This window comes from Rhinopithecus bieti, unplaced genomic scaffold, assembly GCF_001698545.2.
Source record: "Rhinopithecus bieti isolate Rb0 unplaced genomic scaffold, ASM169854v2 scaffold_76888, whole genome shotgun sequence".
Lineage (NCBI taxonomy): Eukaryota > Metazoa > Chordata > Mammalia > Primates > Cercopithecidae > Rhinopithecus > Rhinopithecus bieti.
Window position 1 is genome coordinate 370,860 of NW_016828917.1, and position 16,797 is coordinate 387,656.

Genomic DNA, 16,797 nt, shown 5'->3' on the forward strand with positions numbered 1-16,797 from the left:
GAGAATGGGCCGTTTGCTAGTTCATTCGTTTGGTGACTTTTTCCTGATGGGAAATAGCAGAGCAGTGGATCACCAGGAATAGAGTCTGGAGAGATCGCAGCTCCAGGACCCTTTCGGGGTGGGCAGGAGGCGTTAGTCAGTGGGACGGAGCCAGATCGAGGAATTGGGAGCTCTGATTTGACTCTTCAGGGAATGTCCGGATTTTAGATTTCAAAGCATAGCTAAATTCGGTTACTTTCACACTTGGAACTTAAAACAGCAGCCTCAGAAGGAAGACTATTTCTGATATTCTATAGCTCTGCTGCTTGCATCTGTACAGGGAGTTGAGATGCAGCGGCAGGTTGAGAAGCTGCGGCGCCGCGTGGGGGGACGCGGACGAGGAAGGAGGGTGCGCCCGAGGGTGGAGGAAGGAGCTTTCCGCGCCCATCCTGTGCGTGCGGCCGGCTCGCGGGGCTCCCGGGAGGGCCAGTCGCGGGGTCTGCGGGCTGGGCCCGGCGGCTAATGAGCCGCTGGGGAGACCCAGGCGCCGGGCGCGTGCCCCATGTGCATCGAGGGCCCGGCACTTCCCAACCCCGCTGGGAGAAAGTTGAGCCAAGCACCTAGGACCTGAGCTCTGAGTAGCCCGCGGGTCCCGGGAGCCGCCACCATCCCGCCCCCGGCTGCGAGGTCGCCGCGCCCGGGCCCTTATTTCGGTCCAGGCGCGCCCAGCAAGGGAGTGCTGGGACCCCAGCCTCACCCGGCCTGTTCCTGACATCCCACGTCATCGTACGAAAATTAACCTATCGCTCATTACACCCAATTTGCCTTTGTAACGCTAAATGGCAATCTAATACCAGTTTGTAGACGGCTTTGTACATTAACATACATTACCCCATTTGATCTTTAAAGGGAAGACAACTGCTCATTACGGGCCCTTAGCCCCAGAATAGTCAAGCTGTTTCCAGGTTCTAAGATTTTTTTTGTTTAACTTTAATAGAAGACCCTGAAAAAATGTGCCGTTTAAAGAGAATATAATTGCGTACAAATAACTACTTAAAATTGGCCCAACGAATTTATTCTTACATCAGAATTTGGAGGAGATATTTACAGCTTTAAACATTAAAGTTCTAAAAAGCATTTTGCTTATTGAAATGGGCAGGGCACTTTCCTGGAAGATTCAAACGCGGAGACAAGTTGGAAAGAGATGAAGACTAAGGGATGGAGAGGAAGCATCAAGGGTGAGGTCAGGAGCAGGGCCTGAAGCTGGCTCAGCAAGGGAACACCTGCCAGTTCTGCAGAGGAAATCTGCTGTCATCAGTTTCTCCATCAGGCCTTTTGCTCAGATATCTTCCAAACAGTGCTTTAAACATTCAGTCAAAAACTGAATTCTCAGGACAGCTTAAAATAAAACTAAGTCAAAACTAAAGGCCTGAGAATATAAAGAGTGGAATTGTGGGTTTTGACTGTGAACTATGAACAGTAAAACTTTTACTCCTTTGGAATATGCAATGCTTTACCGAGATGGCTATCTATAGTTTTAATATTTGGGAGATAAACTTACAGAGAAATTTAATAGAAGACATTATCCCTTGAATGTTGAGCGAAGGCAATTATGTAAGGGTTGGATTGGTAATTCCTGATGGAGAGACTCTTTGTCTCAACAATAAAGGATCCTGCTCTGGTCACCCATCATTAGCAATGAACTCAATAGCTACAAAATACCTTCCTATTCAAGGTTGAGGTGAGATTTTTTTTTTCCTCCACGGACTAAGTTTAACAAGTATGCTTCAGTTGAATATTAAAGCAAAAATGCCCTAAGTCAGGAGGTCAAAGAGAAACTTTACCTCATAATCTTGGGCTAGGAGGGAAAAACTGAAACAAAGCAATAGTCTTTGTATGTGTGTCTAAATATGTTTTGGTAATCAAATGAAAATGCATATGTAAGTGCTGTATGTGAACTCCAAACACACATTTAAGCAATTTATAGTGTGCTTAGTAGCAAGGAAAAACATGAGTACAAACTGCAATCTAATGAAATACAAAAAATATGCTAAGGAGCATAGACTATTTGGCCATTAATTGTCAACTTGAAGATTTAAAACAAGTCCTTAAAACTGGAGCACAAGTCTACATTAAATTTGTAAAAATGTTATTTATCTCACAGAGATTTTTGAGTTAGCCAGATTAGTCACTGTTGTATTAACAACAAAGTTAAAGCTTTTGTTATGTCTTGCTGACCCTATCTTTTAAAATCTGCTTCTTCAAATTGACTTATTTGTCCTTTGGTTTGGACATCTGATTATAGAAATAAATAGTTTTCTGCAAAAGTTAGTTTTAAAAAACCATGCTTGGTCAAGATTTTCAAAGTAGAAATACTGCAAAATAACAAGAACACAAAACAGAGTTTCAAAAGTTTAACTTTATTTTTTTTTTACTAAAGTCCAGAAATTTCTGTAAGACAAGTACATTAATGAAATGTTTCCAAAGAAATACTGAACAATATATATACTCTAATTTGCTGAGGGTTCCAGCTCAAGAGTTCAAACCTAATTCTTGTGCAATAAAAATCAGCATGGATCTTAGATGATCTAGAATACACTGTGTTTTGAAATCCACAGCTGGTTTCGTTTTAACCATAATGAAAACCAGTACTCCTATTCCATTAAATTGTGTTTTATAAGCAATAATAAATTCAGATCCACTGTATTATGCAACATACATCTTTGGAAAGCAACATAAACAGTGAGATCAGATCAGTAGAAATATACACAGTTAAAAGAAATACACAAAGTACTGTAGTTTTATTAAAAACTACTACTTGAGAAAGAAATCTTTCCACAAATAGCATAAAACTGTAGAATGATGAAAGGATTTGGGAAAGCTTTACAAAAGCTTAATTCCAATTGTATCTTCCTGAGGGTGGTGGCAAAGGGTATTTCCTTCCTTCTCTGGGATATCCCTGAAAATAAACAAAAGAAAAGAGTTTATTTTCTGGACCGATACTCCTGCAAGTCAGTTAATTTTACACTTCTATGGAAAAATACATCATAAGGAAACTGAGTATGTGTTAAAGGTACAGCACATGGAAAGGTCCCATAAACAGGTGCTTTGATCCAGAGCTTTAACACAAAGTTGTTGCAAAGTTGGAGGCTAGCACAAATGCTATTACTGAAAAATAAAAAAAACCTTAACAATCACCAAATGCACACAAATGCACTAGAGTTAAGTGTTTTGTGTAAACAACATGTACAGACAGTGGTTCTCAATTTTCCCACCGTCCTAGCAGTAGTAATTCAAGTCACTTTGTTGTAAGATACCCACATCAATTTAGACTTATTACACAAGGAAAGTAACTGTGCTTTAACCAAGGCAAGAGCTTGCTAAGTCAGTTAAGGCCAAATTGATTTTAGGGATTTTTTTATTTAGAAACAAAAAGTAGGACATTAAATGATATATTAAGGTTATTACACAATCCATTAGCAATGACCTTTATAACAAACATATCCTAGAATGCTTGCAAATAACATTTCTGTATAACAAAAGATAAACCTGACACCTCTTCATTGTAAGTCCTTTTCTAGGCCTCTAGGGTTTTGAAATGGAACCCCCTCCCACCTCATTTTGCCACCCAGACAGCACTTCAGTACTTTAAATATGAACATGTGCAGACTCAAGGCCAGAATGTAGGCTAAGGCCTTGTTTGGTCATATAAAACTTTACTAAACATACAATGAAGTAATGATTTTATGTTTTTAACAACAGACTTCTGCAATTCAATAGTGCTTCAAAATTGTGATTTAACAAAAGTATCTCCGTGGAAAAGAGACTGAGAAAGAAGAAATGTTATTTTCAAAAGTCCTAAAAGAATAATAAATTTACCAATTAGTTTATATCTTTTAAGTAAATAAGAATTTTACCTCCTACAACAGCAGAGAGTTCCTTTAAAAGGAAGATCTCCAAAGGAGGGAGGAAAATGGATGCACTGGGGTCAGCAGTCTAGGCAGCCAGCCCCAGCTCTCCTGCACAACTGTGTGGGGTTTTAGGGTTTCAGTTCCTGACTTGGAAAATGAAGTGACTAGACTACACATTCTCCAAGTTTCTTTCAGTTACAAATATGTCCTCACTTCAAAAATGCTCATCACTGAAACTGCCTAGTGCCATCTAACCACAGTAACATAAAGAGCCTTAATTCACTGATGTTATTTTTAGAGGTCCTGGTTTGAAAGAATTCAAAGCAAAATTCTATAAACTGATTTAAATAAACTGTAAAAAAATCCTCTCAGAAGACATTAACTATTTGCAGTTAAGGTGATTATCTTCTTGTAAGGTGGAGATACTTGTAAGAATACATCAAAAAAGTATACAAAATATGTTCCTTAGCTGTGAGAAGAGAGGTCTTACTAATTAATATGTGAAGCACTGCAGAAGGCCTGGAGGCAACACCAGGTAAGCAATTTAAAAACCACTTCACATCACTGCAGGTGCCAAACTCCATAAACATTACACTTTTTTGAATCATAGCATTCCAATCTTGTTCTCTTGTAAGGATTCCATTAACAGCATGTAAATACGGGCCAGGGTGTCAAACTGCTGGAGGAAATTATGTCAAATAGACCTCTGTCTTAAATGCTAAAACTGGATGCTGTAAAGAGAAGGAAATGAAGCTTACATATACTAAATTTGTCTAGGAATTATGACATTCAGTGATACAGCTGCTTACATTGAGAAGAAAAATATGTAGAAGATTATCAAGCAGAGATTTCTTTTATGAGGAGGGATATCAGATGAATCAAGACAGGAGACTTCTAAAATAACATTTTAAAATGACTTCTAAAAGACAACAGCTGAAAAAGTAGACTTACTTTCCAACTTCCAGAAAATCACCCATTACGAGGGATCTAGGTTCTACTAAAGAACAATACCCTTAAAGAAAAAACAATGTTTTGGTGACTGACTCTATTTGGACTAATTATCACTGACTGCTACGATTTAAAGGGCTTTTGGGTTAGAAATTATTCTTTGGCATCTTCAAGGTATATAACCTATTTAGTGAGGCAGGTAGGTACTCAACCCATATACATTTTTAATGACAGACCAAAGTTCAGCCAAGCTACTCTATCAGTATCTTCTCCAGAAATGTTGGTAAGAAAATATGGAGTCCTGTGAGGCTTGTTGAAATATAAAGTGAGCAGTATGCTTTTCATCCCACAACCCATTTACCTGTCTCCCTCCACGATCATCTCGTCTGGGTGGATACCCACCAGGCCCAGCTAGCATCTGGTACTGGTTTGGCTGGAAGGCTGCATTCTGGGTTTGCAGCATCCGGTTCCATGGGAGCAGGGGTTCAGCCCCAACGCCTCTGTAGAAAAGTACCAGGTTTATATCAGAAGCCACGCCTACTATACAGCACAAAGCCTAAAATTGGCAGGTATCATCTCCAAATTTTAGTACAATCCAATTTACCTGGATTTATCATATGGGATACAGAGTATCAGAATGGCCTTTGTGTCCCTTATATCCAGTATAATCTAACATGTTTCATGAAGCATGAGCATTTATTACAATGGATGTTTAAACTCAGCTGAGAAGTTCTGACTTTTACAAATTATTTTGCTCATTTTCAATTGGGAAATTTCCTTTTTAGTCACTTAAAGATGTAGACCCAAGATCACCAAGTTGGCTACATTTAAGATGCTATCCAAACAGTAAACATGTACACGACAGGAGAATGAGGCTTTATTTTCAAAAATGTCCAGACTTATTCTTGGATCCATTCTCTCTACTTAATTGCAGGTTGCAAATGAATTCTTACAGCTGAGTATTTTGAATCCAGGGTAGGAGACTTGGCTGTTTTTTCCCATCCATTATTCTGTTCAATATGTCAGAAGGTCTGATTGGGAGGAAACCTTTTCAAGTTCTATTGATGCAGCTTTCAATTGACCACGGTGACCTAGCAACATGAGCACTAATTGGCATGGGCTGACTGGCATTTGGTGTACAGTTTACATGGGAACACAGATTCAACGGCTATTATAACCCAGTTTGCTGTCCCAGATTACTAGTCGAAAGAAATGTTTTAATTGTCTTCAAGTGCCTATTTTAACTTTGTAGATGCAAAGCAAAAGGTGTAATGTACTAAATCATAACTTAATTAAAAACTGTCACATAAACAATGTAGCAAGGATATATACCTTCTAAAGGCAATCACCATTTAAGACTTTACTTTCCCCTTAAGGCACTTTCCATAACTTCCATTTTATGGAAGGCACTATAAAGAATAAACAGAGGCAAATGCGCCAGTATATTTGAACATTAAAAGCTCTGGGGCCACTGACCATGTTAGGAGGAAATCAATAAAACTTTAAATTCACTGAAGTGCTGACTAGCTGGTAATCAGTTATAACCATAGCAGCATAAGAATTTCAATTCTGAGGTCTTAGGGGAGAAAAGCCCGGTGCTGGGCTCACTGGGTAAAGCATTCTTCTCACATCTATTCAAGCCTGAATCCATCCTCTCTACCCCCACTCTCCTCCCTTCACTTGGAGCTTGCCTTCTTTTTATTAAAACAACACCAGAGATAATTATTTTTGTGTGATGGCTCGAAGAGATGAACTGCTCTCTAAAGAACTCTAGAAAGACTAAAGCTTTTCTGTACAGTTGGTAGCTGAAACCAGAGCTCTAATAACCATATGTTATAAGTAATTCAGAATACAATTAAAAATAAGTTTTTATCTCAGAAAGAAAATCATATGGCTAAGGCTTTTAATTATTTTTCAGGATAATTACTAGCACAAATATATTTTAGCAAGAATGCCTCCATCTATTTTAGCAAGAACAGCTCCATGTGCAGAGATAGGAATGGTCTCTTTCAGTCTCTGCAGAAGTGAAGAGCTAAACTAAGGTTTGTGCTGTAACCAAAGTCTCCTCAAAACTGGGCCAATTAATGCAAAACCCATAGGCTAAAAATACAATTCATATCTTAACTGTGATCAGTTTTTCTTTTGAGTCTTACAATAATAAAATTCAACTGAGTTTTAGGAAGATCTGCTGGCATAAATAATATACATTATAAATGCAATTCAAAACTATTTTATGTTCCAAAAACAGATTAAGAACAAAGCCACAGTTTAAAACGCAAGTTCTTTTGTTTGATTACTTATAATGTTTTTTGACAAAGATAATTTTTATGGAAAAAATAATCAATAATTAAAATTAAACAGAAGAACAAAGCAAGGATGTCATGTACTACCCTCTTCTGACTTTTATGACAGAAAGGCCTTTATTTTCAACAAGTTTATCTATATGTCTAGACTAATTATATAATTTGCAAATACTTACAAAACTAAAAATTTGCCTAGGAAATTATGTTTTAAAATCTGGGATGGAAGCACAGAGACTGACATATCCTAACTTCTAAAAATTAGCAATGAGGCCAGGCACAGTAGCTCAGCCTGTCATCCAGCACTCCAGGAGGCCGAGGCAGGCAGATCACTTCAGCCCAGGAGTTTGACACCAGCCTGGGCAACATGGCGAAACCCCGTCTCTAATAAAAATACAAAAATCAGCCAGGCATGGTAGTGTAGGGACCTGTAGTCCCAGCTACTTGGGAGGCTGAGGCATAAGAATCACTTGAACCTGGATGGCAGAAGCTGCAGTGAGCCAAGATCATGACATTACATTCTAGCCTGGGTGATGGAGTGAGACCTTGTCTCAATAAATAAATAAATAAATAAATAAATAAATAAAGTTAATAAATAAGGCAACTTATTTGAGCCATTTGGCATCACAGATGACGACAATATTCTTAAGTTTCCAAATTGTTTTGGAAAGTTACTGGAGATGTGAACTACTATGAATTTGGATATTTTAAATGTATACATATGGTAAAATCGGAGTTTTAAAGGATTTTTCATGATTGAGCTTAACACCCATAGGAAAAAAATTAAATGGCTGCCTTGCAAATGACTGAAAAAGAGGCCTCCATCAACAAGAAGAATCCAAACAATGTGGCAGAACTCAAGTGACAAAGATAACGCTGGGTATCTATTGACTCTAGGCTGTGTCTGTGTTGGGAGGATGTTCCTGTTGTATTTTTAAATCTACTGGATATATGGATTATACATACCATCTTAAAGTAGGAAATTATTCAAGAAATGCAATGTAATAAAAAAAAAACACTCAAAAGTCTCTTAATAGGATTCTCAACGAACACTCAGAATAGTGCCATGGAAACATACTGAACTAAGGACTGGTAAAACCTGGTTCTGGAACAAAATGGTGTATTTCTTAAATATCTGTAGGACTTTTATGATAGAACTCTATTATGCTCACATTTACCTTTTGCTTTCAGGTATAATTTTAAGTATTTGACTAAAACTAAACCAAAAAACATCCCCACAAAACTTGTCACTAACCAGCTGGGTTCACAAAGTCAGAATAATACTAGCACTTGGCTAGGGTAGAATAAGAACAAAACCTGATGGACAGCAGGCCAAGGGAAGGGACAATGATGATGATCTTAGGAAAACTTTTAATGTCAACAGAGGGGAGGAAAGCTGTTGGGGCCTTAGAAGTGGAAACAGATCCTTTACTTCCTTTGAAGTCCCTATGTCTTTAGCTCAGAGTAAATATTCTGGTAAGTTTTGTTCCAGTGAAAAGTTTCTTGGTAAAGAATGGCACAAAAGAGTGACCTCAGGTAAGCTGCTGAACTTCTCTGTGCCTCACTTTCTTCATTTGCAAAATATAAAATAATAGCATCTATTTCAATGCATTGCTGGGAGGAATAAATGAAATCATTCTTATTAAAGGATGTTAACAGTGTTAACACTTCGTAAGCAGACAAACATTTGCCATTATTATCAGTATGGAAAGTGAGCAATAAGATAGGGAAACCAAGTATATAATTTAGGAAAAATTTACCCCTTACTCATTTAATTTCTGCTTAAAATTGGTGGTACCGAGGAAAATGAAACAGCACATACTGTGTGCTTTCAGAAAATATACTAAAATCAAAACATTAATACACACATCGCTAGTCATACTACATTTAATGAGACTTGCACTAAGTTGATACTGTCAGTAAACATCGAATAACATGATTCCTTTTATCCTCTTGAAGATAACAGTGAAATGAAGTTTTGGAGTCTCTAAAGAGTTATAAAGTTTTCTTAAAAGGGGAGCTGCATTTAGAACCCCATTTATAGAAACACTTTATTCATTTCAGATGTGAACAGATTAGAGATTGTTAACATGGCAGAGGAGAAGATAATAGAACAGATTAAAACTGGGAAGGCAAAAAAGAAAGCCTTATTATGATGTGGCTTAATTTGTTTTTGCATTTACTGATGTTGGCAAAACCATCGTGAAATGATGCATTTTAAAGCTGGCCTTTAAAAATTATTCTACAGAAGTTAATTATTCATAACGTGCCTAGTTATCTTGTTGTACAGAGTCCATCTGACTTAGGAGCACACAACTTATCAATGAAGGAATACATGTTAAACATCCCTTGTTATTAAACCATGTCACATTCTTCCTAGTCCATGGTACTTATTAGACTGCAGATCCCATAATCCTCTTCTGAGTCCCTTCTGCCTTTAATTCAGTTCAGTCTTAAGTAGTTAAAGAAACTGTTTTCAGTGGCAACTAATAACTACTGACCTACAGTGACACTGCCCTACAATAGGCTTGTCAGCCCTGAAAAAGTTGTACCAAAGAAGCTGATTAGGACTTCAAGAGGTTTGCAGCAAGAATCAATGGTTGGTCTGTACTAACGCTGCATTGCCCGCACAGAAATGATAAAAGTGGAACACCATTAGTTATGCCTCATTAAGCTGCACAACCCTTCTAAAAAGAAATTTGTTTAGCCTGACCAAAACCTAATACCGTTTTAAGCTGTGTTGCATTTTTCAGGGCATCTCAAAAGCATCAATAAAATAAAGGCGAAGAACCAAGAAAAGTAAGAAAGTATATTAAACATGAGTCTTTTAATTCAAAGTATTAGCTATATACTTTCCTTTTAAAGGATAGGTACAAGGGAAACTGTTTTGGTGGGAAAAGTGCATTTCAAACCACGGAGGTTTTAGCTTCCATAAAACCCGTAAGCCCCAAATGTTGGTGTCAGAAAGTATTTAAAAGTCATGTCTACTTTAATATTACCTGTCAAACCTTTGCTGCTGGAAAAGGGGAGGAGGACCTCGCCAGGAATCCTGGGGCCTCATATCTGAAAAAGAAACAGAAAGGGTTAAGAAGATTTTTTAAAGTAACCAATATTCAACTACCCAATATTTTATAATTAAAAGTTCTTGAAAAGAATCTGAGAAAAACTGTAAACTAAATAAACTAGTATCATAATAACACACGCCACAAACGTATAAAGATAAGTAACTAACAGGGTCAGCAAATTTTTTGTTTTATTATTTTTCCTTTGATAACAAAATAGGTTTAGTAATCCCTGGCCACTAAACTCACATAATCGTGTGTGTGTGTGTGTGTGTGTGTGTGTGTGTGTGTGTGTGTGTGTAAGTAAAGATACATATATTTTACACAGTTTTTACATTTATATTTTAAATGCTGTGCAAAAGGAAAGGTTTAGTTCTTTTCCATAAATAGAATACAAACTGAATGAATAGTATCTACAACAGAAATCCTGAAATTTTCCTTCTGAAGGCACAAATTGCTATCATTAACATTAAACAAAGCACACACAATCTCTCCAACACAAACCAAGAAAACAGGTTAATGAAGAGACCACCCATTTCTCCATCTTTTCTGATAACATCATCTAACTAGAAGAAACAATTAAATGGCTCCTACTCTTCTACGTAAACTGACGGATATGGGATGAAAGAAACATCTGGGCCTGTCTATATCAACGAACCACAGCTTGCAGTCACTTCACCTTCAGCAGGGTCTGCTGTGACCTAATTAAAACTGCTGGTTCCAGAAGTTGTCTAATGAGATCACCCTGCGAGGACAGTAACCTCCTCTAGACTCCCGAGACCAAGGACAACAAGGCTTACCATAATGTATTCAGGCTCACATTTTAATAGAAACACAAACTAAAAAATGCTTTTCAAAATTACTTTCTTAAAGAATAGAAGAGTTGACAGCTTATCTCTGGTTAGAAACCAAAAATATATATGGTTTTTTACTTAAGAGAGAGAGAGAAAGAAAAAAGGAGAATCACGCTTTAAAAGCCCCATGACAAAGAACATGGAATCAATAAAATATCTAGCTGCTCACAATGATTCTAGCTCACAACGATTCTAGCTCACAACTGGCGGCCTCAGCTCTGGGCTTCCTTCCCATCTTGACATGCTGAGAAGGCCAGACTAAAGAAAGTTTTATTTATGTGGACAAACTACCTGAAGGCGGGCAATCTGCAGCTGCCACCGCCACTCCCACCTCAGTCCATGGCCAGCTGGAAAAGTTTCTGCAGCCATACCCATGGGTGCCAAACATACCTCTCAGAAAGGTGCAGGAAGCCCTTTACCAGCTGTCACTTCCAGGCAGATTCCCATTGTGAATTAAAAGGTAGTATCTTTAGTCAATTGGAATTAAGTTCCTTTTTCATCTCTTAAAAACCAAACTACTAGCAGTCAAACTGAGTAACAATGTGGAGGATGCTGATTACCACACACTCCACAGAAAACAGAGGAAGACAGTTCCCCACCCTAGGCCCAGAGTAAGTTCTGAGTCATTACTACAGACTATACACTATCAAAAAATCAATTTTCTGAAGAGGTAAAAGTAAAAAATTCTTACAATAATGGCAATCATTTGTATGGTTTATTTCTATGCGAAAACTTAAGATACAGTTACATATGACTTTCAATGAGTTACCATTTGTGAGAAAGTAATCTACTGAAAGTAAAATCAATGTTTGAGGCACTTTTTCAGCTCATATACAAAATTAGTTTAGTGAGAATCAGTTAAAATGTTCCCAGAAGAATTTCATTTTAGTGCCCTTATATATACAAAATTTACAAATGTAACAGAAGTCAAAAGTAGTACAGCAAATATTCATCCGGACCCCTGTCTACCTCTGTACTTCACATCCCCTGGAATCACTTGGTTACCCTGGAAACACACCCTTTTTTACCATTAGGACTTAATTCCATATTGTGGTTGCCTGGTGTCTCTTTATGTATGGTATAATCGCAGGATACACATTCTCCATGGTACTTATGAAAGCTTCCACGGTGGCTCCCTAATAACATTAAAATCGAATGAAGACAATACAAAGATACAGCTACATTAAGAGAAACCTTCAGAAACAATCTAATGTTTTAAGAAAAATAAAGACGGGAAAAAAACTTGTATATTTTCTCCTAGAAACTGTGCTAATGCAGATGAAGCCATCAACACCCATAATATATATTCATTAGACTCAAACATGCTATTCTTAGATTAAGCACAGCAGTATTTCTAAGTAGAACTGGAATGTAAAGTTTACTAATATAAATGCTTTTTTTGGAGGAGGAAATAATTGTCTAACCTATACACCTAGAAATGTCTTAAAAAACAGCAAATGTTCCTAATATATCACTTCTAGTGTGCCAGGTGCCTCTCTATTTTCCATTTTCTATCTCTCACCGCCAGGACAATTATTTTTCCATATAAATTCAGCACATACGAATATTAACAGTTGTTTGTTAAAACCTAAGCAAATTTTCCAAAACTTTCAATAAACTCTGATGCAATTTTAAAACACTCCTTGTTTTCAATCCAAAAGAAAATAAAAGGCTCAAAGAAATATTTCAAGGTTATTTTTAACCAAATTTCTTTATATGGCTCTTAGTAACATATATAACCTGGAAGTATTCATAAAGTAGAAATATTTCCTGGCTGACCTGTAATGAAGTAGATGGTAAAACAAACTTATTATTATTCATTTGTATGGCTCTAACAGAAGATCCATTTGAGAGGAAGAAAAAAAATTCTAAGATAGTGAATTGCACTTCAGAAGGTACAGGCAAGAGTAGAAAAATGACAGTTAATTTTTTCCTTTGGTCTTTAAAAACTTATCCCTTTTCTAGAGCTTTAAGGCCATGTAAACCAAGCTTCGCCAATAGCTTCTCAAGTGACAATTTACCTAATCAGCGTGGCAATCACAGAAAAGATTCCATGTTTACTGATTGCACTAGGCAAAAATCACTTTTCAATGTGACTAATTGACAAGTTTACAGACTAAAATGAAGAGAAGTCACATTTAAGGTTCTCTGGGCTACAAAAACCAAATGCTTTATTCAGACTGAGTACTCAGGGCTACACTCGACTCCAACAAGTTATCAGTACTCTGACAATTACTCATCAGTCAAAACTGACACATCAAAGACAAATCATACACCAACAATAAGAAATACCTACAGCAGACATTTGACAGAGAGTTGTCAGTTTGACCAAATGGCCCTTCTTGAGTGCAATTTCATACTACACGAAAATGATTATACTAAAAATACTTTAGACTGAATAAATGCCTTAGAACTCAATCTTACTAAAACGAGCTGAGCTATTTGACTAAATTTTAAAGTTCAAAATTCTATAAAAGATGATCTTTTATCACTTAATACTTTCACAGTATTTACTATATACAAGGTACTATTTTAAGTGCTTAGCTTCTTAAATTCATTTAGTCTGGTTATTTTGTCAGATAAATATTCTTATCCTCTGTACTAGTTTTGAAATGAGGACACTGGGGCAATGACCAAACCTGTCAGAGGTCACACAGCTATTAAGGGTCAGAGTGAGGCCAGGGGCTATGTTCTGGTAACCACTCTCTACTACACTGTGCAATCTCAAAGTTTCACATGCATTTATGCTGTCGGTTGAGATGGCACTTCATATTAATTTATTTCAGAAGAAGCAGAGGAGAATCACCCATGATTTTGTGCTTCTTAATCAGGAGATTCAGAAACTTAGGGTTTCAACAAGGTTGGATGGGGGGGTTTAACAACTACTCTCAACATCTTAAAAGTTTACAACTGACATTAGTACTCATATCCAATTAGGACAGGAAAGAAAAATAACACACATTTTAGTTGTAAACATCTAGGCAAATACAGGATTTATAGGGAGAAAATAAGAAAACACCTTGGCTAAAACACTGGAATCTCTGCTCTTTTTAAAAGGATAATACTGCCCCTCAAAATCTGGCACTTAAAATATAAAGAGAGAAGGGATCAGGTAAAAATCAGTATCAGAGGTTCCTGAAGCGCAAACCAAAACCCAGTATCACTCCAAAGAGCTCAGCTGGTCTGTCGAGGGACGGAAAGAGCGGAGAGGCGCTCTCGAAGCTGTGACAGCCTGGGCGAAATGAACCAGGTCCCCTTCCTGGTCAAGCCTACCTCCCTAGGGACAAAAGGGTACCTCTCTGCCCTCATAGTCAGAGGAAGCAATGGAGAGATGTGGCGCTTAGATTCACTTTACAATCCCGTCCATCCAAGTCCAAATCATCCTAAAGATGCTTTTCCTTGCCCTCTATCTCCTCCCTTTTGTGTTTTTCTTCCTCTTATAGCTAGATATGGAAGAATGGATGAAAGATTGATACACAGGTGAGGACTGGTTCTATATAAATATTGAATCTAGAAGTAATGAGATCACAAGACAAATATGTCAGAAGTCTTAATGACAGTAAACTAAAAGAAAATAAAAACCACAGGCCAGACGTGGTGGCTCACACCTGTAATCCCAACATTTTGGGAGGCTGAAGCGGGTGGATCACTTGAGGCCAGGAGTTTGAGACCAGCCTGGACAACATGGCAAAACGCTGACTCTACTAAAAATACAAAAATTAGCTGAGCGTGGTGGTGCATACTTATAATCCCAGCTACTTGGGAGGCTAAGGCAGGAGAATCGCTTGAACCTGGAAGGCAGAGGTGCAGCGAGCTGAGATTGTGCCACTGCACTCCAGCCTGGGTGGCAGAGCAAGACTCTTGACTAAAAAAAAAAAAAAACCAACAAATCATATGTTGGATTATGTGTAAAGAATATTAGGAAAACATCAGATTTCCTTTTTTTATTGTCTGCAGCATTTGCCTGAGCTTATCATACTTTAATGACCATTCTAGATCAAGCTAATTATTTATCCAATACATTTCTTACAAAAGTATCAGGGAATGATTTGTGAAATGACATGGTTGCCTTCTAGGAAGTCCAAACTCTTAACTCAAGCTTTCCAAGGTTTTCTTATAACCAAGAGCAATCAAAATCCATTCATCTATTCAAATCTTTTTTGAGCTTTTACATTTCTAGTTTATATGCAGACAATCCCCAAATTTCTCCCCAACTACGTCCTCTCTCTCTTGAGCAAGAACCCGACTCCTATGACCACCTAGCACAGATGCCTCTAATGTCTTTCAGGCACGCCGACCCTCACAAATCACTCATCACATTCTTTCATATTCCTTCACCGTCTTGGGTTTCCAAAGTCTGTGAAAAGCCTCAGGAAGCACCCAGGCATCCACAGTGGACACATAGGACTCTTCATTCCCTTCTCCCTCTCCTCCTCACTCTTCATATTCAATTATCCAGACTTTCAGCCTTCCCTTCCTCCCACCTTCCGGACTTTGGATCCACTCTGCCACAGTGTAGTTCAGACCCTCCTCATCTCTCCTTAACCCACAGAGTTGTGGTTCTAGAATGGAAATGTTATCTGGTTCATTCTTCTGCTAAAGTTTTTAAAACCTCATAAACAAACAGACTAGTGCCCAAATTAAATCAGCAAGGGATAAGAACAGCCAACTTACGAAAGAAAACTGGTCAGTAAAATATGACCAAAGTAGCAATTGAAAAATCTTATCTTAAAACAAAGACACATTATTCCTTATCAAATTAGCAAGAACTTTATGTTAAAGAGACAGGGTCTTGCTGTTACCCAGGCTGGCGCTATCATAGCTCACTGCAGCCTCAAACTCCCTGGCTCAACCAATCCTCCCACCACAGCCTCCTGCGTAGCTGAGACTACAGGCACATACCACCAAGCCTGGTTAAACTTGTGCTTGGATTACAGTTGTGAGCCACTGCACCCGGCCAAGAACTTTTAAAAAATAACACCTGGTATTGGTGGGAGTGGGATATTAGACATTCTCATATGCTATTGTAGGAAGTATAAATTGGTATACTCTTATTTAGAGGTTAATGTGGTGATATTGATCAAAAGTCTAGAAATTCACCATACCTTCTGACCCAGCAATACCATTTCTAGAAATTTAGCCTGCAGTTAAGAAATAAATATATTTTAAAAAGATTATTAGAAAAGCCCTAGATATTAAAAAAAATTAAGCAATATACTTCTAAATAATCCATGAGTACATAATGAAAAATAAAAATCGGAAAATACCATGAACTAAATGATAATAAATATGTGAGACAAAACTTTGTGGGACAAGTCTGAAGTGATTAAGAGAGAAATCTGTAACACTGAAGTGCATATATTGGAAAAGACCAAAAATAAATTACCTAATTCTCCATCTCAAAAACTTAGAAAAGAATACCAATTTAATCCCCCCAAAAAGTAGAAGAGAATAATGAAGACAAAAGTAAAATCAATAGAAAACAAATGCACATGGAGGAGGCAAAAGGAAAAAAAAAAATATATATATATATATGTCAAGAAAGCCAAAAGTTAGTTCAATGGGGGAAAAAAAACAATAAAATTAAATAGGTTCTCAAAAAAAAAATAGTTTCTAGCAACGCTAATCAAGAAGAGTGACTGTATATTATCAGTATCAGCACTTAATTTTGAAGTCTTACAGTCATTAAAAATATTTTTTATTTTATTTTTTATTATACTTTAAGTTCTAGGGTACATGTGCA

At 37.4% G+C, this 16,797-nt stretch overlaps 1 protein-coding gene across 1 annotated transcript in view; it reads right to left on the reverse strand.

The window, feature by feature from the left end:
* Positions 1-2,380: 2,380 nt before the first annotated feature.
* The window catches only part of LOC108523865 (5'-3' exoribonuclease 2-like), a 22,115-nt gene continuing 7,698 nt past the window's right edge, over positions 2,381-16,797 (reverse strand). Inside the window, exons 2-4 of the mRNA XM_017864641.1 lie at positions 10,138-10,201; positions 5,200-5,338; positions 2,381-2,938 (exon numbers count right to left, since the gene is read on the reverse strand). Coding sequence (XP_017720130.1) covers positions 2,873-2,938; positions 5,200-5,338; positions 10,138-10,201 — 269 coding nt within the window. The 3' untranslated portion in view covers positions 2,381-2,872. The remainder of the gene's footprint in view (positions 2,939-5,199; positions 5,339-10,137; positions 10,202-16,797) is intronic.